Here is a 26,196-nt window from a genome sequence, read left to right as displayed (position 1 = left end):
GGCCCTGAGATCATGCATGGCATCATTAACTTTTTGAAATATCAAGACATTTAAGATCTGGTGGCTTCTGCAAGAAAACTTCAAATTGATGTCTTTCAAAGTGATGATAATCATGCAGCCAAAACAACAAGATAATAGTTCTAAAGACACTAAGTCAAACTTCTTATGGTCATATCAGTTCCTAAATCTAAAATACACAGAAAACATGTAATGTGAGATAAAGAGAAGAGTGAAAAAGAAAGCAGCCACAACTATAGATGATCTAGAGTGATTGTGCAACAAAGAATGGTCCTAATTCAGTGTTATTGGTGAGAAAAGTCTGCCTGCAGACGCACAGGTTGTCTGAACACCATGCCCAATTGTAGAGGGGAAATATGGTAAATGGCTTGTACTTGTATAGCCCTTTATCACGTCCTGAGGACCCCAAAGAGCTTCACACCACATTCATTCACACCCTGGCAGTGGTGAGCTACATTGTAGCCACAGCTGCCCTCGGGCAGACTGACAGAAGCGAGCCTGCCATACAACTGGCCCCATCGGACCCTATGATCACAGCCAGCAGGCAAAGAAGGTGAAGTGAAGACGGTCGGAGTGGGGATTAAAACTGGCAACCCGCCAGTTACAGGATGAGCTACCTAGCTCTAATAACAGAAAATAAATAACGACAAGTAGACAAAGGAGATCCCTGGAAATCCCTACGGTTGTAACAAAGTGCAAAACACTGCTTCTACACCTCCAGGTCAGCCTGCCAGCAGAAGCAACCACATTTCTCAGAGAGAAGAGAAATGTTGGGAAAAAGTGGAACTGAAATGGGTGATTAGCATGGAATCCAAAGTATATTTAGCATCTTGTACTCTGGATATTTTTTCAAATGTAAACTTGGCACAGTTTTAGTCCAAGAATATTTAACTTTGCGAGTCATAGGAATCCTGCCTGCATTCTTACAAAGATCGACAAACAAGCTAAGCATGGGTACTCAAACTTGAACTTACACTCAGATTTTAAATAGACGTATTAACTGACAAACGCAATTAAACAGTTAACATAAAACATGATGATTTTGGAAAATTGATGGTCGTTTACACCTATTATCACATCAAGTAGTAAAACCATATGTTCACCCTCAATCGGTGACAGCAAATGGAAGACCCCTACAATAACATCTGCATCCACACACAAAGACATACCTATCTACCGCCGTGGCAAAGGTCAAAGGTTAGTAGGAAGGCTTCTGACGTGTTGTGTGTTTTCTCACCCTGAGGCTGTTTTTGGTGGTCGCCTCCGAGTAATCACTGATTTAGATGTGATTACGGCTCAGATGTCCTGAGCCAACCCTGCCTGCTTCGGTCATTCACACGCCGAGCTGCAGCCAGAAAAACAAACAGCAGAGAGTCACGCTGACAGGGCAGTGGCCTCTGAGGAACTGAAGCCACATTAAAAATCTAAACTATTACACACAGCAGTGACGCAAGGCTGTTTATTCTAGTTTTGTGTAACGCGGGGATGTAGCTCGGCATTCTCTGCCTTTTACAGTTTTATTGAAGAAGCTTAATTAAGTGGCGACTTGTAACGACTTGTATTCGTTATAAAAGCCGATATGTTATTTGTTTTGCTTTTCTGTCTATCAGATACTCGTTGCTTACTGCAGAGGTTCAACAAGTTGAAATCTGCACGTGGCAGTTGCTTTGTCCCGAACCGTGAGCCGCTTTGAGCTTAGACCAGGAGGAAGGCCAACAGCCAGCACTGGTTTACTCCAATGTTTCCAGCAAGATGGATGGAAGAAGACCGGCTTCTGCAAAAAAAAAAAAAAAACATGTCTATTTCTGTCATCCATTGTTTGCCATTCAGTCATCACTGTGTATGTAGCATGTCAACATTCAGTGTCCTGTGCGAGCTACGCTTTTGCTCCAAAAGAAAAATGAACATATGTTTCCTCCCTCTCAGCGTGTGTCTACCCATTGAGTGAAAGGCCTTTGCACTGTCTAATGTTTTTATAAAACACCCAGCACACGTAGCAGGAGGGAACGGTGGCGCATTTCCAAACGGGAATAAATGTTTGGAGGCATAATGTTAAAGCTGCTTGAGAGCCTGCGGTGATTTGACACAGCTTTTTCTATGGTGCTTTACATAAATATTCAGTGCCTTTTAACCTGGTCATATTTAGTAAAAATATAATCTCAATGTATTTTATTGGGATTTTATATGATAGACCAGCATGAAGTAATGCATAATTGTGATTTTTTACAAATATTTTTTAGAAAGTAAATCTGGAAAGAGTGCCATGCATATATATTATGTGCCCGCACCGTACTGACATGGGCTGAAATGCCACACGGAGAGGAAGAAGTCATTCAAAAATCAACAGAAAAAGCCAGATTACGGTTTGCAAAAATGCACCCGGGGAAAAACGTCTTAATTTTCGGGCACATCCTGTGATTTGTCACAGCTAAGACTGAAGTGTTTGTTTTTTTTATTTATTATTTATTTGTTTCTGACCCAAACGGCCTTTGTTGCATCAAGGAAAAAAAAGAGGTGTATTGCAACCCTGAGAATACCAATTTTTAAGTACATGGGTGGTATCATGCTGTGGGGGTGTCTTGCTACAAGGGGGACTTGTGCACTTACTGAAACAGATGGCGTCATGCAGAAAAAAAATTATATATATTGTAATACTGAAACAACAGTTAAGGACAATTGAGCTCTCCAACTCGACAGTGACACCAGGCATACCACCAAATTTGTTAGACAGTGGCATAGCGATGGAAAAAAAATCCATATTCTGAAGTGGCAAACACAATGCTCTGATCCCATACAGTATTGGTGAGGAGCACAGTAAAGGTGTGTCGACGCCAATGTGGCCTCACTCGTTATAACAATTCTGTGAAGGTTTTCCGCTGTGCCGTTCTTTCTGTTTTTAGATGATAGATCCCCATGTGCTCCATTAGACGCTCAAAGCTTGAAATATTTCTACTTAACCTGACACTGCTTTCCACAAATTGACCCCGTATGGGTTGATGAAGCTCAAGGTACACAGTGTCTGATGTGTGTAATCCCAGTAACATCCAATGAATGGTGTGGCTGTGACATAGCAAAATAAAAAACGTATATATCAAGTTTATGAATACTTCAACAAGGCAGCTGGTTGCATACATCCTCCACACCCCAGCATCATGATAAGCAAAATGGTACTTTGGATGCTGTAATTATGCTAAACATATTTGCTTTACCATGGGAGGCCGTATAGGTATAAAGGACCAGAAAATATAACCTTCTGCTTCCCATGGAGTGAGCAAGATAAGAATTTTGCAGAGATACATCTGCATTTTTCTGAGTTTGTCTCAGTCTCATAATCAGCATGCATTGGTCAGATGATGCCACGCTCTGTCTAGCTCCATTTCACATTCTTTTATCCGCAGATAAATCTCTGGCTGAATTTGCAGCTGGAGTTCATTTCAGAATTGACTTTAGAAAACAAATAACATTGAGAAAAAGATTCATGCAACAGAGATTTGCAGCTACACCTCAGATGGTTGTCATGCAGCCGTTCCAGTCATTACGGGTTTACAAGTATTCACCTGCACTCAGCCACCCCTGTGAGAAGAACTAGTCAATCAGTGACATGTGATACCTCCGGCCACCTGTCCGCCAAGGTGTCCGCCGATGCGTGTAAGCACCTACTGGCAGCACATGTGGACAAAGATAAACCCACCTGTTCAACACAGGACTCATCAGTCGCCACACCTTAGGCACAACGCCGACCTGTTTTAAGTACAACCCGAGCTTCTCCGCGAGGCCTCTTCTTTGAGATCTACCGAAACTAAAAGCAAGCTTGTCAATCAATTAACTGTCAAAACCTCTTTAAAAACAACTTTTTCTACAAGACTGTAACTACCTGTTGCCAAAGGTTGAGAAAAGAGAGTCCACAACTACACCAGAAAATAATCCGATTAAATCTTAACAGGAAATTTTTAAGTGATGAAATACAATCTTTTCCACCGGTACTTTACTACATCTACATCTATTCATCGTACAATTCACCTGCGTAAACTCGCCAGTGTATTTTGCAATTAGGCAGGTCCATGTCAGCCGCCCCGCCTAACCTCACACGCAACGACTTTTAAATTAACCTTTTTAACCGTGTGTTACGCCTCCAGGCTTTTAGTCCAACTGTGTTTCCACAGAACTGGGGAAGATCGTAGATCTTCTTGTGGACATATCTTTGTCCCAGTTCCAAAAAAATTGCCGATTGGTTAATGAAAACAATACTCTTTACTCCAGACAAAAAAACAACAACATAATAAAACAACCCACACAGTGCTCTGTGTGGGACTGGTGAATGAAAAACTCAGGCAAATGAACACATGAACCAGAAACATTAATATAATAACAACAACAAACTAGAAAAAAATCCAGGAACAGTCACAGAACTCGGGTTCCAATCGATACTTAAATAAATCTTAGTTTTCTTGTTAAAAGGTTGTTTTATCACCATGTTTATTTTTGCTGGATTCAAAAGTGTAATTTTTCATGACCACAGGGTCAATGATCTGGGGTTTATTCACCTTTATTGACTGGTTCTCATGACAGAATCTTTATTAAAAACATTCTACCTGATGTGTAAACAGTGTTGTACAAATCAAATCGTCTTTTTTATTTCCACTACTTTTTGTTGATCTGTTGCAATAAATCCCAATACAACACGTCAAAGTTTGGGGTTGTAATATGATAAAATAAAAAATAGCCCCACAAATTTGAATAGTTCTCACAGCATATTTATATGAGAGGTTTCGGTCACTTTGGATGCCATGTATCCCTAAGTCAGTCTAAATAGGCCTAAAATACACACACGTACACATACAATGTAAAGAAAATAAATAAATAGCCCGCCTTTCATTGAGCATGCAGATACACGAATTATCATAACGTCATCAGTCTAGCTCCCATCAAGAGCTCAAAGCAAAGTTCGAGCAAGTCTGCGAGGACTTAAGCCCAGCCTTTTGCTCAGCCAGGGTTTTCCCACATGTAATCGAGGTCGAGCAGTAAATTTGTCTAACACGGCCTTTCCTGTCTCCATCTCTCCATCCACATATGCCAACTACAACTACAATGCTCCCTATTTATAGTGTTTTAGCTCAGATATTAACTCTCTCCCCCAGTTTTTCCTGCCACTTCCCCTGAGAGAGGAAGCGTGTGTGTATTTTTGCATGGAATACAGACCTAGAGGAGCAATGGACAAGAAAAAAAAAAAAGTTTATAGCAACATCATACTATGTTTCCAGTACTTTTTTTTCAATACAGAGGGAAGGCCTGTCTGTCGGTTAGGGAAGAAAAGACACCTTTCAAAGTGGGATCCCACTTTGAACCAATGTTCAGGGCCTTTTGAATGACATTTAATGCTTAACATGTTTGGGAATGTTGTGTAAGCCACAAAGCTGAGTGCTGAGAAGCCTTCCTCCAAGGCCAGCGCTGGAGGAAAAGCTGCAAGTGGTCGTAACATCCTGTTTTGAGCACAAACACAGTTCAGCAAGCCTGTGCTTTTATCCAGTGTTGGAAAAACAATCAGTCCTCTCACTGTGTTTCAGCCTGCATCCCTGGTGTCCAATAATGATGATGATAGAACCCTAACACACACACACACACACCGCCCACAGCGGCGTGGACACAGACATGAGTACGTGTTGTAGAGGCGGCAGCGGCAGGTGCTGTAAGTGTGTCTGGCCTGACATCAGACATGATAGGAAATCCCAGAGAGGAAAAACCTTGCCTTGCTGACGTGTCTCCCTGTCTGCCTGCTTTTAGAAGTCCTGAGGTATTTTCTCCTGATGTCACCTCCTCTGGTCACTGCTGGGTTGCAGGCCAGGAATATTCCAAAGTCTGAACTTCCTGGCTTTTTTATTTTTGGGGTCATGGGCAACCTTATAGGAAAGTACCGATTGTAATCACACACACAGGCGTGCGAAGAGAACGGTAGCTCGGAACAAAAGTGTTGACTCCTGACTCAACAAAAGTCCAACAAACACGGCATGCTCACAAACGGTTTCATGATCAGCTGCATGTCAAACCATTACCCATCAACTGAAAAACTTGCCTTTATCTCGTTTTTTTCTCACACCTCTAACAAGGCGATGATCTGTGGATGGACAGAGCTGCAGCATTAGATAAAGTCACGCTGAAACGCACGCGGCACGGTAGAGTCGTGAAAGGTTGGATTTAGGCCATGTGTACAGGAGGATGTGGAGCGTAACGTTTCCTGCTACAAACAACTTTTGCATGTAGGCAAAAAAAAAAAGAAAAAAGAAAAGGTTTTCATCTGACCAGAGCACCTTCTTTTACATATTATTTGCGTACCATACACGGTTTACTGGAATTTTAAACAACACTTCTTAGGACTGTCTTCTTGTTGCTGCTCTTTCATAAAAGGTCAGATTTGCGAAATGCAATTGTCCTGTTGACAGATTCTCCACCTGAGCTATGGATCTTCTGCAGCTACTCCAGAGTTACTATGGACCTCTTGGCTGCTTCTTTGATGATCGTTCTCCTTGCCTGGAGTGTCGGTGCGGGTAGACGGCAGATTCACTACATACTGTTTCCATTTTTTTGTTGTTTTTTTGGTAGAGTTTTTTGTTTTTTTCCACCTAACCCTGGTTAAACGTATTCACAAACCTGATCTCTGACCTGTCTGGTGTTTTCCTTGTTCTTCATGAGGCTCTTTGGTCACGAATGTTTTCTCAGAACAAACCTCTGGGACATTCACAGAACAGCTGTATTTACAGCGATTAAATTAGACACTGTCTGAGCCCATTTACTGATTAGTTCACTTCTGAAGGAAATAGATTTTATTTAGGGGGATCGGAGGGTGCTAATAACCATGCTGGACTTTTTCTAGTTTATTATTTTTAAAACGCTGTGTTGGTCTAGCATAACATCACAGTAAAATAAATTGAAATATATGGACGCCATGTACGAGGTGTAAATGAAACTTCACAAGTAAAAGGAAAAAAAAAATCAGAAAATGCAGACTTTAAAAAGTGAACCTTTAAAACTGTTCAGAAACGTGACACAGGAAGTGACTGTGGGGGAGTGGGTGTCGCTGCCGAAGAGCACCTGGAAACTCAACTTTTGATCTGTCTTGTGCAGAAATGAAAGAAAGACAAAAAAAAAATAAACCAGATGTATGAGTGCCGGTTGTGAATTTATTTCCATTCATTCGAGAAAGCCCTTGAAATCTTGATCCTTCGCAAACATTAAAAAACCCAAAAACGTAGAAAAATACACACTGCTGTTTGAACCCAAAAAGAGATTCAGTGTTTAATTCAAATATACAATTTGCATAATAAACGTCAGAGACAGTGGCATTAAGGTAAGGCATTTCTCCTTGAAGAGAACTACAAGAACAAAGCATTCAAAAGAAGGCACTTTTTGATTTTTTTTTTCAACTCTTCATAAAGCTTATGGAGCCTACATTCAAACATGAAAGATTTATGCGTGCTCAAAAGATGAAGGACAAAGACAACACTAATGCCTGAAAGGAGACTTCCTCCTCCTCTCTGTTTCACGCCAACATCTCAGATTACTCTGAAAATAGCAAATCTGAGCTCATTACAGGTGAGCCCAGGTATTACTACAGTACTAAAAAATACTAAAGTGAACCGACTTTGGAAACAATATCAGGTTGGAAAGAATGCGAGGGTGAGAAGACACTTTTTAAGACAATATCCCCCAACTTTCCACTTCTGAGGTAAGTCACATTACCATCTAATGAAAAAAACAAAAAACAAAGGGTGCTGCTTTTTTGGTCAAAGCAAAAAGAATATTCAAGGCATATGTGAAATTCAGAAGCCAACCTTTAGCGACATACTTAACCTTTAATTATTGATCACTTTCCAAGTCCTTTCAACATTGTATCCCTTTCATACCATCTCATTAGTCACCTTTCAAATATTCTATGTGACTTTCTACAGTAAATGTTCAGTTCCTTTCGATCTGCTCAAGATCCAGCTCTCCGCCGAGCTGGAAAATGTCCCGCTGTTTCCCACAATCACCCTTCCAGAGGGCGCTTTTACTGTCCACAAAGCAGCACGCGGGGGAACTGGGCCGTGAGTCCACGCTGCAAGCAGAATCGCTGTCCAGCTCCCCGTAGGATGAGTCCTCTTCCTCGTCATCCGCCATCGTGTCCGCCCGCGACTCCAGCCCCAGCTCCGACACGGCGGAGAAGTCCGCCTCCGACTGGCAGGCGGACTCGAACGACGGCGCGGTCAGGCTGGACTTGAAGCCGTCGCGGGACGAGAATCCAGGCCAGCTTAAGCTTTGAAACGTTTGAAGTTTCTGGAATGGAAGAAAGAATGGAGAAAAATCGTGAGTTAAAGAGCTCTGGTAGTTTAAATGTAAAAGCTTTTCCCAGAAGGTTTTGGGGGCAGATCGGGTTTTCTGATCGGGCAGCCAAAAGCTAGCCTTGCCTTTCATCACCAGCATGTGTACATGTAAACAAAAGCACACACAGAAGCCACTCAGGAACATCCACACGACTCTAACCCATCCGGGTTGGAAGTGGAAATAAACAACAACACTGGGACTGGAGCTGCGAACCACAGAAAGTATCTTTTGTCCGAGTGCGGTCTGGGCTTATTCGCGGCTAGAGACGTACCAAGTACAAAAAAGCCATTTCTTATTTAAGTCCCAGATCATTTCAGGGAGTTTCAGAAAAAACATACGGGAACAAAACGCTGTTTTGCTTCCAAAAGTTGATGTTAAAGACAACTCAAAGCTGTGTGCTTCCTCCCAGCAGCAAACACAGGCTGTGCTGCGGTGCAGAGTAGGGGTTAATGATCTCTGGAGTGCCCTCAGGCAGCAGATGTTTGAGGCATGGAGGTGAATAGGGTTGAGGTTTGTTCCACAAAGCCTAATCCTGCATAATAAACACCTGTAACGTCGTCTAACACGCATTGAGAAGTGGATTTTGCCGGTTTGCGCTGGAAGTCTTTGTTTTTGGTAATGTAGCTGGATGTAAAAAAAAAAAAATAAAAAAAAAGTAAGACAGGACTTTGCTGTCTGGGTTAAAGTTGTGCCTCCTTGTGCTGGATTAGCATGCTTCGTCTGCAAACACTTGAGGTGGTCATGTTAAAGTGGGAGGCATTTTCGCTGTAGTTACACCAGTGGAGTGGAAAAGGGGATTTCTAAGCGCTGGAGCTCTGCTTTCAGCCCCCCCAGTATTACCCCACTACTAATTATCGCAGCAGAGGAAGAGACGAAGGGCAAAGAAAAGGCGAAACGAGGGGGAGCGGCTTCTGCACAATATGCTTCCTATAAAATCTACTGAGGCAGACTGTGCTTTGAGTGGGTGTGGTGGTGGGATGGAGAAGCAGAGTTAAATTACCTCCATGTACCAAGCTTTAAGATCCTATAGCTCCTATACGTGTCCTAACCAGACGATTAAGTACAGCGCTGTGGAAAGGCAATTTTCCCTTTAACAGACTTGTTGTCTTTTTGCTTTTTGAATCAAACTTATTAGTTCGGATTACCAAATAGATATTCATGTCTGACGCGGAATAACCATAGTAAATGCAAAAAAGCTGTTATATATAACCCAACCTGGCCCTATGTGAGAGTGGCAGTGTTAACTTGGCCTGAGTCTTTTACATCGTTGTGGATAGATTTAAAAGGGCACATATACAAAATAAACTTGTTTAGTCCTTAAATATGTGGTGTTGCATACCTGGAGACTCTAGGAATGCAGAAAAAGTGGAAGTGGATACTGCATAGATATCTTTATATTCTTTCCGGGTCATATTTTTCAAGCCATCCAGTTTTCTCTGTTTTCTATTAATTGTTTTTTTTAACTATTACGTCACGTTATTTGTTGCTGAACTGCTAAACAAGGCTGCGGACACCCAGCTTACCAAACAAATTTGCCATTTTTATTTCTCTGAGCAATTTTGTAGTACAAGCTGAAGGATGCCAAAGCTACAAGTGGATGAGTAAAAAAAAAAAAAAACACTGGAAAGACATCACATGTGCACAAGACGTCCTCAAAGCACTATGAAAGATGCCAACACTGCCCCTCATTGCACCACCTTCTACCAAGCTAACAAGTCATGGGCACGGAACAAGGTCCTGATGATTTGGATATAGTGATGGACATAAAGGAAGCAGTAGCTTAAGATTTAAATAAAACATATGACAAGGAGACCCTGTGCATGGCATCAGCTGTTGACCCTGAGTTCAAGTATCTACCCTTCCTCTCTGAAACAGAAGCTGCTGACATCTACTGAAGACCGACTAAAACTGTGGTGGCTCAGACACAAAAGCATAATAGCGTGTCTGCAGACAGAGTTTTCTCCATCGTAGGAGACATTGTGTTCCCTCAAAGAATTGTCCTAAAAGCTGAACACATAGATCAGCTTGTGTTCTTATACAAGAATCTTAAGGGAAAAAAATAGATAAGCACTGATGTACCAAAACTACTCACTTAAACACTTAATTGGTTTTTCCCTCTTTTATGTTCAGTCATAGGCTTTTGTTAAATTACACAAATGTTTTGCACTTTTGTTAATAATAGTTGCATTAACAGGCAGCTTGCAGCATTTGAAATGCTGATATGAATGTTTAGTCTTGTATGGCACTTTAAATTTGAAACCTAATATTCATTCAGCTGCTCAATCTAGAAGCCCTCTTGCTACCTCAGAAAATGTACGTATAAGCAGGAATGCACCTTTTTATTTAAAACATACTGGATTAACCTTATTGATAATGGCACTCTTAGGTCTTTGCCTTTATTATAGACTGAAATATTTTCAGCTGTTTATTTTTCATTTTTTTAAATCCCGCAAGGACAAGCGATTATTGCTTGAAAACGTGTTTGTGAGTAACATTTGCAGTCCACATTGTTCTTACAAATAAATAAACTGTATTTGATAAAGTATTCTTTGTGTGGAAGGTGTATTAATATACAGATGAGGCTTCCCAAAGCTATCTTCATTATAAAAAAAATCACAATTTATTGTCTTTTTGTTACTGTATTGGGATATATCGGGATAAATAGTATGGTGACACATGTATCATGATATGCATCATATAAACAAATTCTTGCTAATTCACACCCCTACTGTGAAGTGCCTCCTTTAGATTTAAAGAGACAGCACCAAAATGAGTTGCTCTCAGATAAACGTCTGAACGTGGGTGAAAAGGGAGAATGTGGAGGTAAATTAACGAGGAATCCAGACCAAAGCATTGCAGTTGCACTTCATACAGACTGCAACTGAATGTTTTAATGTGAAAAGAACGTAAAAGCATGATATTTCCCCTTTAAAAATCTGTTTTGAAAAAGCTGCTTTATTGTCAACAGTTTAGACTCATTTTACTTTCTGATAATTAAAGGTGGAAAATATGGAGATGAGAGATTTCAACCACACTAAAACACACTGTGCAAATCAAACAGATTGGCACATGAAGAGATTACATTTATTTTGTTAAATTTATATCAATAAAAAAAGTCTATGCACAATGTGCACAAGTTCATTTGTTGAGAAGGAATTAATTTAATTCAGTCAACTGAATTGTAAACTGTGTGACCCAAACAAATAAAAAAAAAAATTGTTTTTGTTGAAGTTGCTCAAACCCAGTTGACAGGATGGTTGTTTCAGAAGTCACGCATTGTTCTACAGAACAGGAAAAAAAAAAGAACATTGTCGCATGCTATACTCAGGTATAGAGGGTGGCAGGGTTTGTGGTTAATCTGTCAAGTTTACACTCTGTTGCCAAAAATACAAGATGACCATATCCTTAGCAATGTTGCCAGCGGTGTTAAATAAAGTCACAAAACACTGAAACCTCCAAATCATTTAATAACACCCCGAGTTAAGATGTTCCTGCAACTAAGTCTGCAGAGAAAGCAGAACAGACCTTCCAGACACCTGCTATGCTGAGGGCCTGCTGTGTTTAAGTTATTTTTAGCAAAGGTGGCAGTCTCCGGTACACTTGCAAGGAAATAGGCGGGTAGTTAAGTTTGGTCTAGTCTGCAGTTTTTCTGCCACATCACGCTAAATCCTAAAAGCAACAACAAACTCTACACTCTAAAGGTGTACTCTGTGCTTGAATGTGATAAGAGATCTTGTGTAAGCAAGCGTTTGACTTCCTGGAAATGTACATATTGCTCTTACATTATTTAAACCCTAATAAAAGAGTGGATAAATTGGTATTTTGCAAAAATGGTGAAAGTAACCGGCAACAATTACACACCTCTTCAAAGCCAAAGCTACATGATTGTCTTTCTTGCAAGCGAGGGAACAGTAGGAGCCTTTGTTTTTGCCTGCTTAAGTTTCTCATTTGAGGCCTCATGTTTTGAATGTGTACATCTTTGTTTATGTATTTTGTGTTTTTTTTCCCTGGCCTTTGTTTCATCTATAAAGCACTTTAAATTAGTGTGTATGAATGCTGTTATACATATAAAGCTGCTTTGCCTTTCAGCCTGTCCACTAGCAGTGTGCAGCATCAGGTGGGGGAGGGGCAGTGGTGCATGACGCTGTGCTCCGTACGGCCTGAGAAAATTGGTCATTCCTATAACTTACTTTTAAAACCTTGCTATACCCTATGCCCAGCTGCTAAGTGTTGCAAACAAGTAGACTATACGTATGACTTTCCAAAAGCTATGCCGCTCTAAACACAGTATGCACATGTGTCAAGTTGAAACAGGCCGTTTCAAGATAAAGATGCACCTTGAGACACCAACTAGGTGTTTCCACAAGCCTCCAGGGTTTGTACCTCAATAATGATCGCTATGTCTGCAATCCCAGAAATGGAATGAGATGCAGGGAGAGGAGGAGAAGAGGAGGGACAACTTGGGCCAGCAGGGAGATATAAATAGAGAGGGAAGAAGAGTTTGCCTGCTATCTTCTATGCAGGAGCAATATTTCTTTCTTAATCTGGCAGTTTTTCCCGCTGAGCTCACACAAATATGCGCGCACACAAATAGACATTTCATTCGCGCAAAACACGGCCCGTTTTACCACCTGAACCGCTAACACAGCGGCACCAGACTCAGGTTATCGAGTGACCAGACTGACCCTGAAAAAGCTTTTTCCTGAAAAGCAAAGTGTCCACTGCACCGACAATCATTCAGCAAGTGATCTACAATCAAGAGATAACATTCCACTTCTGACAGCTCTGCAACACCCCCCCCCCCCCCCCCCCTCCCCATTCTGTGGAAAAAACAGCACCACGCCAAGGCTGGAAGGGCAGCCAGGGACACAACCAGACAGTGGACTGAGAGGCGAACTGACACACGCTGCTAGCAAGGATATATTCAAGGAATCCTGGTAGCAGCAGGCAAATCCCCACAGCGTTCGAGTTATACCCAATTAGCACGACGTGCATCCCCGCAATTCACACCCTGCTTCATTGACGTGGTTCGGGGAATCTGGAGGCCAAATTACACCGTGTTCCACTGACAAAACACACAGGGGACTTGACCTGCCGCAATCCTTCTCGCCAACGAACCACAAACACACCTTCGAAGTAACAACTCCATTTCTAACCTTTCCAGTGAAGAGTTCCCTGTGTGCCAAACATTGTCAGTGTTTGTTTTTCCTCTTCGGTGCCACGTTACTCCACAAACGTAGTAGGTGTGAGAGGAAGCGAAGCCTCTTTTTGGACAGCCCGAGGGCAGCAACTCGCAGGGCACCATTTGTGTCTGACAGTTTGGTATGGCACACACCCACTTTTCAAGAAGAAATGGGAGGATGGAGGTCTGAGTAAAAGGAATGGTTAGGAGTAAATTCTGATTAGTGCTTTCGTTTTTAAAACAGGCCAGGATGTTCAAAGCAACAGATTGCGCAATAGATTGACACGAGTCGGTTACAGCCATCAAGTTACCTTGAGGTTTCAAACAAATAGTTTCCACAAAAAATGGAAAAAAAAAAACTACGGCTATACCACTCTTGTTATAGCTGTTGCGATATATCAAATTGCACTTGTAATCACACGATTCACACATTTGATTTTGCAATCACAAAAGATCTGCTTTGAGGAAAATGTACTTGTATTTACTAGTATATATATATATATATATATTTCAAATGCCAATGCAAATTCTATGTGCCAATAATGTACATGACATTTTAGATAGACTTTTCCTGCTCTCTAAACCACACCTGATGTATAATTCTTAGTCGCCAAGATCCTAAAGCTTACAAAGATGGGTGGGGACATGAGGGTCTGTCTTACTGGAAATAATAATAAATAAAATAGCTTAAAGAAGCAGAGAAGGAAGAACATTAGGAAGCAATCCGATTAAATGTAACGCCTGGAATGGATGATCTTAGGATATTAAAGTTTTTTTTAAAGGCCTATAATTGAGATGATAGAATGTAAGACTTTTTAACACCCTGCAGAAATCCTGCTTTAATCAGATGCCTGAGAAACTGGAGGAGTATCAGGAAGTAGGGGAGAATAGTGTTAACACAGCTCCGTCCCTCCCTACTCGCTGGTGTGCACGGCCGTTTGTTTGGCTGAACGAAGCGCTGCAAAGTTTTGCTCTTGCTGATAAACAAACAGGCATTTCAGCTGTTTGGAAACTTCTCAAGTCAAGGTACGGAAACTACAAAATCACTCTTATTAAGGTGAAACTGCTTAAAAAACAACACAAGCAACTTAAAATATAAGCGATTAGATCATGTTATGTCATAGATGTTTGTTTGAAGTCCTTGTTTTAATACCATGATGGTGTAAAACTGTTGATATTAAAGTATATTAATAATTAAATGATATCTGATTCTGATCTGATATGACAAGTAAAGGTTATCATGTGAATCTCAGATTTGTTAAAGCTAAAGTTTTACTCTTCAGACTGGCCTCTGAGGGACCTGAGGGGTGGACCTTGCAAACTGAAGCAGATGCCAAATTTAACATCAGTGGAAATTCAGATGCTGCCTTATTCAAGTGGCCACTCCAATTCATTACTACCTCCATGCAGACTTGGCAGTGTTGATGTCCTTCCTGTTGCAACCGGGATGAAAATCCGGGTGCCCCGTATCATAGAGGGACTCAAATGGGGGATTAAGAGTATCTTTTCAAAATCAGATAAGGTAAATAAATAAAACTGAATTAAACGGAACTGATCATTGCATTTACAGATTTGCGTTAAAATCTCTTTATGGAGTTTGTAAGCTCACATACATTTTTGAATGTTGACATCAATTCTTATGAGCTGTCTCATTAAAACCCCATAAAGCCGCATGACAGGTTTATAAATGAAACCAAGCCAAACTTTGTCTTGGTTTCATTCTGAGTGTTGGAGAGGTCTTCTGGTGTGCATGAAGAAGCATTGCACTCCCGGTTATTGACCATGACATTTTTCACCATGCTCACAGTTTGCAAAAGGAGGTTGTGGTTGTTCATTACCACAGCAGCAGTATGTTAAGGTCCTGATTAACCTGATATCACCATACTGTTAGCTTACCCATAAGGTTTAGCCGGCATGTACTTGCTTGAATTGGTCACAGGAGAATTTCTAGCAAATCTGAGCTTGCTGGCCTCATGCAACCTCATCACGCCCACACCGAGCTGGCAGTACTTCAAGTTACTGTAACTTACTAGTGAATATAACGCCAAACTTAGCCTTCTTACACATAGACACTGGCATGCATCGGACTCCACGAGGAGAATTAAGTCCGTTCTTAAGAGGCACGCACTCACCTCCAAATTGAGCATATAGGCTTATTGTTGCAGGCTAAAAAGGCCCCTTCATTCTCCATTTTTAAAACTCGTTTGAAAACTTACTTTCACTTACTGGCCTTCAACCCATTTGATTTTGCTTATTTTACTGGTATGGTTTTTATCTGTATTTGCATTGCTTTATTGTGTTTTGTAGCAGCTGTTTTAATTAGAGCAAGCACTTTATAAATAAAGTTGAAGATGATAACCTTTGGACCTGTACTTGTTAAAGTTGTTAAATTCAGATAAATAAATTATAACCCTACTCATTTAGTATGCAAGAAATATGATTTAAATCACAGGGCAAAAAACAAAACAATAATATAAAGAAACCGAGCTTTAGCGGCTCTGGTATTAAGTGAAAGCATTTAAAAGTATTGCCATTACCTACATGCTGATTACATATCCCACTCTAAATTTACATGAAATGACGCACCAAACCTGCACAACCTCCCTTGCTTCAGCAATGCTGGTTTCAGTTACACAACTAGATGGAGAGGATCTGACAAAACCGCCAAACTCTCACAGCCCACAGCTCCAGAACGAAAACAAAGGTGTCAAAAGCAAGAGATAAAACTGACTCCATGCTGGTGTGTACGCTTATAATGTGTGCACAGACGTGTCATCGGTGTGCTTGTTTTGCCCCTTTTAGCAGCTGGCACGGCTGGAGGAAACATGCCTGCTAGGCTCCATTACTGAGGCCTAGTTGATCCGGCTCGGGCTAAGTCCTGAGGGCGGCTGGCTGAGAACACGGCTGCTTGTGAAAAAGGAAGGGAGGGTAGACGGATAAAATGATGATCGTTTCTAATCAGGGGACAGGAAAAGGACAAGGTCCCCTGACAAGAAGTCTTATGGAAAGACATTTTAGAGGATCGTGTCAAAAGTTGTGCTCAGGAAAGGAGAGTTTAAACAGTCATGGTATACGATCTGATAACACAAAGCCATTCTGGCACTTATACTACAGATTCAGTCCAGAATTTCAGCATTGTATTAAAGGATAATGAGCTGACTGAGAGTAGACAAGTCCTATAAAAACCATCAGAGCAAGATTTAAAACAGCACATGTGATTAAACAACCTGTGCCGTTCTATTTTGGGTTCAGTTTTGTCCAGGGGTCATTTATGCTGTTCCACTGCTTCCTCTGGCCTTACAAAAGAACAAACAAACTCTCGACATGGGGAGGGCAAGATGGGGATCAGCACATCCAAATATCCTAACGATTAATCACCTATTGTTTCTCTCACTGCCTTGACAGTAGACAAAATACATTCTGTTTACCAGTAGAAATTCGCCCACTGCATGGAATATTTCTGCTCAATAAAAATAGAGCAGATACAACTCCAAAGAAATCCTGCATATTATTTGAACAATTGATTTAAATAAGCATAATGAATGTGCATTGTTTTACAGAGAAGAGAACTATGCACATTCACTGTGCACAAAATAACCTTTTTAGGACGTTTGTTTATTTTTAATGAATATAGCTCACAGCTATTTATTAAAAAAAACAATTTAGTTTCTTAAAGAAAAAGCTAAATTGCATAAGATGAATTAATTACGTTTGATGAGTACCTTAACATCTCTGTGGTCAAGAAAACAACAGGTACTTGTGTAAGTCCCCACGAGGTAGCTGTTTTTTTTATAAAGGGAATTTTACAGGATAACTTAAAGATTATAAGTAAACTGGCACTGGTTTACGTTTAACCCCATGGAAAAAGGAGTGCTACTTAAGCCTGAAATTCACCACTTCTTTGCTTTCACATGAATGTGTGCCTGTGTGTTCTTGTCAGAGGGTGTTATCACTTCCAGCTAACCTGAGTCATCTTTGCCAAATCCAGGGAGGGACGCTGCTCCTGGGCATCCTCGGGCCTCCTGCGCTTCATAGCGATCTTTTTGTCGTTCAGCACACAGGGCTGGGACCTGCTCCGAGACAGACTCCCCTTCCCAGCAGCTCTCCTTCCCAGCTCCGGGGTGGAGTCCGGAGAGCTGGCCTCGGAGGCCTCTTCTCGCTGGAGCTCTGTCAGACTGATCTGCTCGTGGGAAAGGGATAGAGGCCTGAGGAGGACCTGACTATGGGAGTGGTGTGAGAAAACAGAGTTAGGGGACACCGAGGAGGCAGTGAACTGAAGGTGAAGAGGCAGCTGCTGGTTGAAGAGTGGCGGGTCCCAGGTTCTATCTGGGGGCGCGCTAGAGCACGAGGGCAAACTGAAGCTGGAGCTGCGCTGCATGGGGGGGAAATGGCCGGCTCCTCCTCGGACACTCCCCCCGCTATGGTACCTGCGTTTCTCCACCGACGTCCACACTCGGGAGCCCTGGGGCCTCCAAGACGAGCGGAACCCGCTGAACTCATCTGAGAAGGACAGGGAGCGACACTGCCGTTTGCTCGGAGGAGCTGCGGGAGCTTGGGTGGCGGTTGTGAAATGTGTCGGGTTGGGCGTCCCATGGGCGCAGTTCATGCCACTGTTACCCAGAGTGAGATCTCTGATCAGACTGGTGATAGCTGTGGCGCTCCCTGCTTCTTTGGCCCAGTGCAGGCCTCCGGGTTCGGGCACCACATCCCACAAGCTCTCCAAGCTGGAATCTCGAGCTTTCTGCTGCATGGCACAGCTTCGTCCCAAGTCCAACCATCTATCTGCCTCTGAAATGAAGCAAAACAAACAGACTCAGTCTAACTAGCATAAAAAAAATCTAAAGCTAGCAATACAAAGAGAAATCACCATTTTATTAACAGGAGTACAGTGACCTCCAGCTTATACACCAGTATTAACTAAAAGGGTGGCAAGCTTAAAGCAAGAACAAGCTGTCTGGAGCAATGAGGATAGATTATTGTCTGGTAACGGACTTTAAAGAAAACACACTGTCTGAAAATGAATGACAGGATTATCCTCATAGGAAAAAGCCAAACAGCAGTGGCAGTTAAACCTAAAAACTCTTGACTTCAAAATGAAAACTGTAATAAGTTACGCACGAAGTAGAACAGAGAACAGTTTTTAAGATGGCATGTTTCAAACATTTTCTAAACTGTGATACATTCCCTAAATTATCATGAAATGCAAAAAACATAAATAAATATTTCCTTTCTATTCTTATTAATTTAGGCCTGTTTTTATAACTGATGCTACTACTACTACTACTACTTTATTTATAAGGCACTTTTAAAAACAACAACAACAAATTGTGAAGACAAAAGATTACAATGGAAGCATGAAAAGGAATAAGAGCAAAAGTCTCAACATGTTTAAAAGCCAAAGAATAAAAATGCGCCTGAAGGTGAGTTTTAAAATGGACAATAAAGGGGCACTTCTAATCTGTAACGGCAAAACGTTCCATAACTTGAGAGCAGCGACACTAAAGCTCTGTCTCCTCTGAGCTTACGTTCAGACCTCGGTACTTGCAGGAGCAGCCGGTCAGCGGACCTGAGGCAACGAGCAGGAGAGTCTGGGCGAAGCAGCTCAGAGAGTAAGATGGAGCAAAGCCAGGTTAAAAGTTTAAAGCCATCCACGCTTTAATGTCTTTAAGACACAATAGTAGGGCTTGATGGAAAAGATGATTTTTTTATATTGGCATATGCATATCTGACTGTCAGCATAAAATGAAAGGAGATCCCATGTTTTCTGAGTTAAGCAAATGAAGAACAGGGTACCAAGATTGAGCACCCAATAATAGAGGAAATAAAAGCAAGTTTACAGGCATAGTTCTGTCCGAAAATAAGACCTACATCATGTACTGCAGCACCCATAATACCATGGAGGAGTGGGTGGGGATTCAAAATTAGCTAAGTAATAGTTGTAGTACCGAAGCAACCTACGACATTGAAGAGAAACACTCATGTGAAAACCACGTTGGGTCACCATGTAAACGAGATATATAAATATTGCTCCACGAGGAAGTGCAAGTGAGATGAATTTGCAGAATGGCCGACAAATTTTAGATTGCCTTTGTCCGTAAATCAGACGTTTGGGCACATTTTTTGTAATAAATATAAATATTCGAGTGAAATCAAATCAAAATGAGCTATATCAAGAATCGTATTGTATCGTGAGCTATGTATCGAGAATCGTATCAGATCGGTTTATCCTAGATGATACCCAGCCCTACTCAGTATTATGCTGAGTTTTAAAACCTGATCTGTGGTGGAATCAATGCAAATGTGTGGCATACAACCTCCCCTTAACTCTATTTTGCAGGAAAAAAACAAAAACATTTAGCTGTAACCAAAATTAAATTCCTTCATTGGCACATAATCAAGGCCAAATGAAGAGGATTATGATACTTTTCAGTTTGAATTAGTGAAACATTTAAAATACTGTGTATCTATTTCCTTCCACTTCACAAATATGTGCTACTTGTGTGTTGGTCTTTACAGTCAAGTCAAGCCCGAGCCGGTGGGCAACGTCTGGCTCACGAGATAATTTCCTATTTCTATTATTAATGACCGCCAGTGGGATACATAATGTCCTTTACAATCATATTACATATCCTAGGGCTGGAACGATATGGCCAAAACTTAAGAATGATATATTTTGTAATTTCGGTCGATACATATATAACGTACGATATCCATATAAACAAAACAAAAGCCTCAGAAAGACTTGTGACGTTGAGCTCCTCCTACTGCATCCAGAAGCAGTTTAGGTATAAACCTGCAGATTAAAACAGCTTGGCTCCGTTTGGTTGTTTCTATGTGAATTACTGTTTTCTCTGCGAAGGTTTGGATTTGATTCCAGCTTCCTCGTTTCACCTGTAAAGGTGCATGAGTGGGTGCGTGTTTGCGAATGTGCTGGATGAATGTAGTTATAGTGTAAAGAGCTATGAGTAGTCACAAATCAGCCCATTTACTTTCTACCACTCAGAATTTAGCAACAAGCATTATTACAATTGCTGGCAAGAAACAATGCAAGCAAACTCCTCTGACGAAATAGAACAGGTAGTTTGTGTGTTTGTTTTTGGATTTTTTTAAAAGTAAACACAAAAGTCGTCTATTTCAAGTTTTTGGCCGCTTCTGTGATTGACGCTGACACCTCTTCTCTGTAAAATCAAATCAATCTAAAATAGATTCAAGTTAGTGGGTTTTATAACATGACTAACCTGTGTAACAGTTTAAGGGCTATGACCACTTTTTGAAAGGCAATGTAACACCTAGTGTTTAATGACCAGAGCGAAGAAGTTTAAAAAAAAAAAGCCGTTTTAGGAAGGGATTTGGCCATGAAGTGCTCATCTAGAGCAAGAAGTTAAGCAACCTCAGTATGACTCAGTGAGATCACATTGTGTTTACGTTGATCATTTTCCACACGAGTGGCTAGAATGCAATCAGAAAAACCTCACATGAAAGTCTTGTCTTTACTCATTTTCTGATAAACAAATTGTTTCCAAAGGAGGGAAAAAAAACGCATTTCACAACTACAGATAAATCTTTTTTCTCCTCCTCTAAACGGAGCAGGCAGGGTGATCAGTTTTTTTTTCTTATTAGGAAATTCTGAGAAGTCCGATAAACACAGGCTGATGTGTTTAAAAATCAGATCAGCTATAACGGCATATAAAGAGTTATAATACACGAGAAACCACCGAGTGAAAGAGCTGGACAGAAATATGCTTTGAAAAGCAGAAGGATTTGCCAGCTCTCTCATCATCAGCATGGAGGTCTACCACACAGCTGCAGGAGATAATACCCAGACTGTAGAGTGCCACAGCTGCTTAAGATACTAAGCCAAATGAATCAAGCGGGGCTTTTGGTAAAGAGGTCTTCCTAGCAGGTCTAAATCCTAACGTCTTGATACCCGTCTAAGGTATGACATGCTTTATCGCTGACTGAAACAACTGTTTTGGTGCGAACTAACGACGTGTACGGGAAGCGTCAGCGATGACCTCACGGGGATGTTAGAAAAATAACTCGACAAATGGATATCGGGATTTGGTCCAAAGGGCCCGTCTGTTTTAGGGCAAGAGGCGGAACGAACTACTGATGCGACCCAATAGGCATGCTTCAGTGGCAGGGATTAACAGTGGAAAACCAGGCAGGCACGCTTCTATTAACCCGTGACAGGTTTCTGCTAAAAAGAAAAGGAGTGATGGTGGAAGCATTTTATTTTACTGTAGCACGTCTGTTAAGCAAAGGGAAGTAATTACTGCAGCTTCAAACAGACCTGGGGGAAATTGTTTGACATAGGCAACAGTGTATTCAATTACAGTTCACTCCCATGAGAATGCTGTTGCAAACGTTGTATGGAGGCAGGTGCGACCCTTATGGTGAAATAAGGGGACGCGTAACAGATGGAGAAAGGGAGAAAGTGGGAGAGACCGAGCTAAACAACAAGACAGTTATAGTCAGGGTCACTGAACTTGATTGTCGGACTTATCAAAGCACTGAGGAGGCAATTTATTAGGCCAATGGTTTCTCAAGCCTTATATTAACTGGTGTCACCTCAGCGCACTTAGACAGAAATTTTAAGAAAACCAGAATGCAACAGAACTTGGAAAATGATTCTTATCACTTGTCGGGCGAGTGACTGCTAGAGAGGTTGCAATTTTAGTTCTGAGCGTTCATTTATTACTCAGAAACTTGAAATTTCCTAAGTTTGCAGTTGGAAGTAAAAGAAAAAGGCCTCGACGTCAGAATTCTCAAGCAGAAAAACACGTTTAGGGTCACGATACCTTGAAACATCTAGATGGCCACCTTGCATGTAACACCTACTGACAGCCATTACAAAAGTAATTTGTTTCCACTTCTGATTATCTAAATATAATTTAATCTCCCCTGTTTGAAGTTCCCAAGTGTTAACAACCAGGCGATAAATGGATCGCTTCCAGTTTGTAAAGGGAGTTCCGAATGTTCCTCACTTGCAGCATTATCTCTTCATTACAGATAGTTCTGTCGTAATTTGCCCTTTGCAAATAATCAAAATGGGGAGCCAAGCAACACCACTGGCACTTTGTAAACCGGGCAATTAAACTATTGTGTTTAGAACTTAGAAATTTGAATTTTAAACACAGAGAAAGAAAAGTGAGAACAACTTACCCACTGTTCCACAGGAGAAGAGGGTGGTCCCTCTGCTCATTGTGTGGAGATCACTCTGTGGAGAACAAGCAAACAGTAAGCAAGACACAAAACAAACTTTGATGCAGGAAAAGAACATTTCAGCAATGTTACCCCTCAAGCAAATAAAGATATTGACATACATTCTAGTCATTAAGAAGCCATGAAAATATACCCTCCACATACTTGGCATACTTCTTATGTAAAACATCCATCTACCTGATGTTGGTTTATTTTCATCAAAATTATTGTTTTAGCGCACAAGACTTGTTCCCACCGTTATTGCGCTTTATTATCAGAGCGGGCGGATATTTTCAAGTTTTGAAAACACAAACAACCCGCAGCCAGGCAGAAACGAGATGGGGAAGTAGTACGTGCTCAGACGGCTAATTCTGACCCTTGGAACATTCATCAACTTAAAGAGTCAGACATTTGACCCAAGAATAAGGAGAAGAAAGCTAGAACCAGAAAAAAAAAAAAAAGAAAAGAATACATTTCATCAAGACAACTGAAACCAAGCAGCAAATTAAAACAACCCAGGTGCTAAAACAGTTTGGCGCTCCCCAACCTGACTCAGCCTATGTATAGTATTAATTAAATTCAGTGGTCTTAGGTCTGAGGGAACTTGGTCTCCAATTTGACCACCAAGGCTCACTTGTCAGTCTGGGTGAATGTGGCACGAGATGTGATTTCTAATTTGAACGTGGATTAAGTTACACATCTTGAAGGAAGCCAAATATGGCTAACATTTTGTGGACCTGTGGTCTGCTGACTAAAAAACCAAACTTGCACAACTATTAGGCAAGTGGGTATTTTGACCATATCATCATTTTTAGAGGCAGATTTTCTAATTCCACGCAGGATAACTTGAATGCTTAACGGATTTAACATTCGATGTGTAACAGTGTGATGAGGAGGATGTGGTCTATGGTGTTCAAAACCCTATATCAAGCTGTGCATTATTATTTAGACAGCTTCTCTTTTAGGCAAAATTGGCCAAAAAAGAGAATTTAACTGACTGAAAAGTCAAAAAGTACCAAAAGCCTCTCAGAGGAATGCAGCACTGTTGTAATTGCTAGATATCGGGCTGTGTTCACAGAGCCGTCAACGTTTTGTTGCAAATACTCAACGGGGTCGCAAGAGACATTAGAGAGAACCAAGATGCAAATTAACTTCCAATATTAGAGAAGAATCCATGACCTTCCAGTTCTGTCATTTTCCAAACTGCACCTACCTGAAGAATCTACAAGATGTTCAGTGCTCAGAGACATGGCCCTCCAAAGAGCATGTATTATCACACACCTTCACACACTTCTCATAAAGTAATTACATAAAAGGCATCTCTGAATCAAAGTTTGTCCCAAATGTCTCACAGGCCCATTTTCTAACAAACAGCTGTAGATAAATATGAGAAATAGCTGAAAAATAACCCACTGGAACACAAAAGTAGAATTATAACGCAATATAGACCATCTCAATATAAACCATATATTCTTTAATCTTTATCTTATATCTCTTTAAAAAAAAGTCTTGATATTATATTGGCCAGCCCTACAGGAGAACGTGAAAATCTAGCTTCTCACCTAAACTAGTCCATCTATACAGTCAGAGTTATAATTTAAAAGAGTAAAACAATGGCTGACAAAGCCCACGTTTATCTTGCCTCCACGCAAAGTGAGGATGGTAAGGAAGACAAAAAAGATCTCCAAAATGTACTGTTGAATTTAAGTCATGGTGATAGAGACTGTGGTATATATCTTAAGCCTGTACATTATATACAGTCTGCTAAAGTCGTATTCCAAACCAACAATTGAAACATTATCTGATGGGAAAACTATATATAGAAAACCATTGATCCCCAGTTTACTACCAACACGGCGCTAATTTGTTAAACAATACCTGGAATGTAGAAAAGCAATATCCCTTTCTTTTCATGAACACGCCTACAGCATGTTTTCTGGGAATCTGCCTTGTGAAGACCTGGAGGTGGTGGCGTCACAAAGGATAAAACTGAATCGCCACAATATGGCTCATTGCTTTCACTCACCTTGGTGTTGTTACCACAACAAAAAGAAAAAAAAAAGTTTTCTAAGTTACAGGTAGATACTCTATAACAGAGGACAATGGTTTGCCAAGAATAAATAAATGGCAGAAATCAGATACGTCAGACCTTAATAACTGCGTCGAGTGAAACACTTCAAGCTCAATACATAAAATCACCAGATTTTTTTCCAGTCCAGTAACGTCGTTTTTCTCATGCCCTAATGGGTGGATGTCATAACCGAGGCATGCAGAAGGAATTTTAAGTTGAATCATTCTTGTTTTTAATCCCCATTTGAGTGGATGGATGATCTTTTTCATTTATTTCATCAGTTAAAGCTATTCTCTTCCTGGAAAAACAAGCAGATATGTCACACGTCCACCTACGCACCCATAAACAGCTAATCCAAATGGTTGAAGGTCATACAAACACAGATTCCTATTCCAGCAATGTCGTCTGTCTACTTTGATGCCAGATGCAGGCTTTATTCAATGAAGTCATCAGGAATTATACCATGTTGTGATATCCTTTCAGTGGAGCTGAACTACCCTGTCTCTTGTAGGCAGGGGGTGTATGCAAATGTCCTTTTTATTGGCTTTCAGAACTTTTAGAACACCAACAAAAAGAAGCACACTACCGTCCATGTTGGTATATTTAAGGTCATGTTTTGTTTTTTTGAACAAAATAAAATGTTTTTGGGAAAGACCTGACATGGTCCTTCCAGTGAGGATGTAGACTTCCAACTAAAGCAGCACATTCAGTTCTGGATTACTCATTTAGATTATGCAAGTGTGGATGTTGGACTAGCTCTGTGATGACTTCTGTACCAAATGTAAATTGAAGGTTTGTTTTCTGTGAACCCGAAGGTAAGGTTTGTCTCACCAGCTGTCTGTCGGAGCTCTTGGACGTTACATCATTGACACCCTTCTTCTTTTCCAGTGTTTTTGAGAAAATGATCACCATGTTAGCGCGCAGCCCTGCTCCGGGGTGTTCAGGTGCAGAAAAAAGCCACGGGCAGCCATCTTTACACGAGGGCGGAATGCAGATGGTGCATTTGGGTGAAGTGAATCAGCAGGTTGTGACCTCCCATCTGAAGAGAGCAGCGCTGATGAAGCAATCGAGGTAGGAGTGTCTCTTTTAATACTTCAGCTGATCCCTGTGTAAAAAAAAAAAAAAAGAAAAGAAAGAACATTAATACCAAAACAAGACATGCTGCAATTTAGAACAAAAACAAAAACACTGAGATCAGCCTTTTTTCCATCCTGCAGAGAGATATCCTTAAACACAGTTGTATCGCCTTCAGCCATATTAGGCAAATAGAGGCTTGTAAAAGTTTGTTCAAGGTAGAGACTGAAATTAACTGTAATAAAAATCTAATATTATCCATCTAAAATGACATCAATCCAACTCCTCCCAC

The 26,196-nt window shown here is 40.9% G+C and overlaps 1 protein-coding gene across 2 annotated transcripts; it reads right to left on the bottom strand.

Moving 5' to 3' along the window:
- Positions 1 to 7,173: 7,173 nt before the first annotated feature.
- LOC118557168 (protein FAM53B-like) lies at positions 7,174 to 25,935 on the bottom strand (the record flags this gene model as incomplete). 2 transcript variants are annotated; one of them, XM_036126544.1, is given in 5 exon segments in its annotated part: positions 7,174 to 8,325; positions 17,520 to 18,055; positions 18,173 to 18,343; positions 22,721 to 22,775; positions 25,662 to 25,935. In XM_036126544.1, coding segments are annotated over 5 exon segments (1,200 nt in total). In that variant the 3' UTR covers positions 7,174 to 7,968.
- Between the last annotated feature and the right edge of the window lie 261 nt (positions 25,936 to 26,196).

The sequence above is a fragment of the Fundulus heteroclitus genome, chromosome 22 (genome assembly GCF_011125445.2).
Source record: "Fundulus heteroclitus isolate FHET01 chromosome 22, MU-UCD_Fhet_4.1, whole genome shotgun sequence".
Classification (NCBI taxonomy): Eukaryota; Metazoa; Chordata; class Actinopteri; order Cyprinodontiformes; family Fundulidae; genus Fundulus; species Fundulus heteroclitus.
The sequence above is the reverse complement of the archived record's forward strand: the minus strand, read 5'-3'. Positions and strand labels throughout refer to the sequence as shown.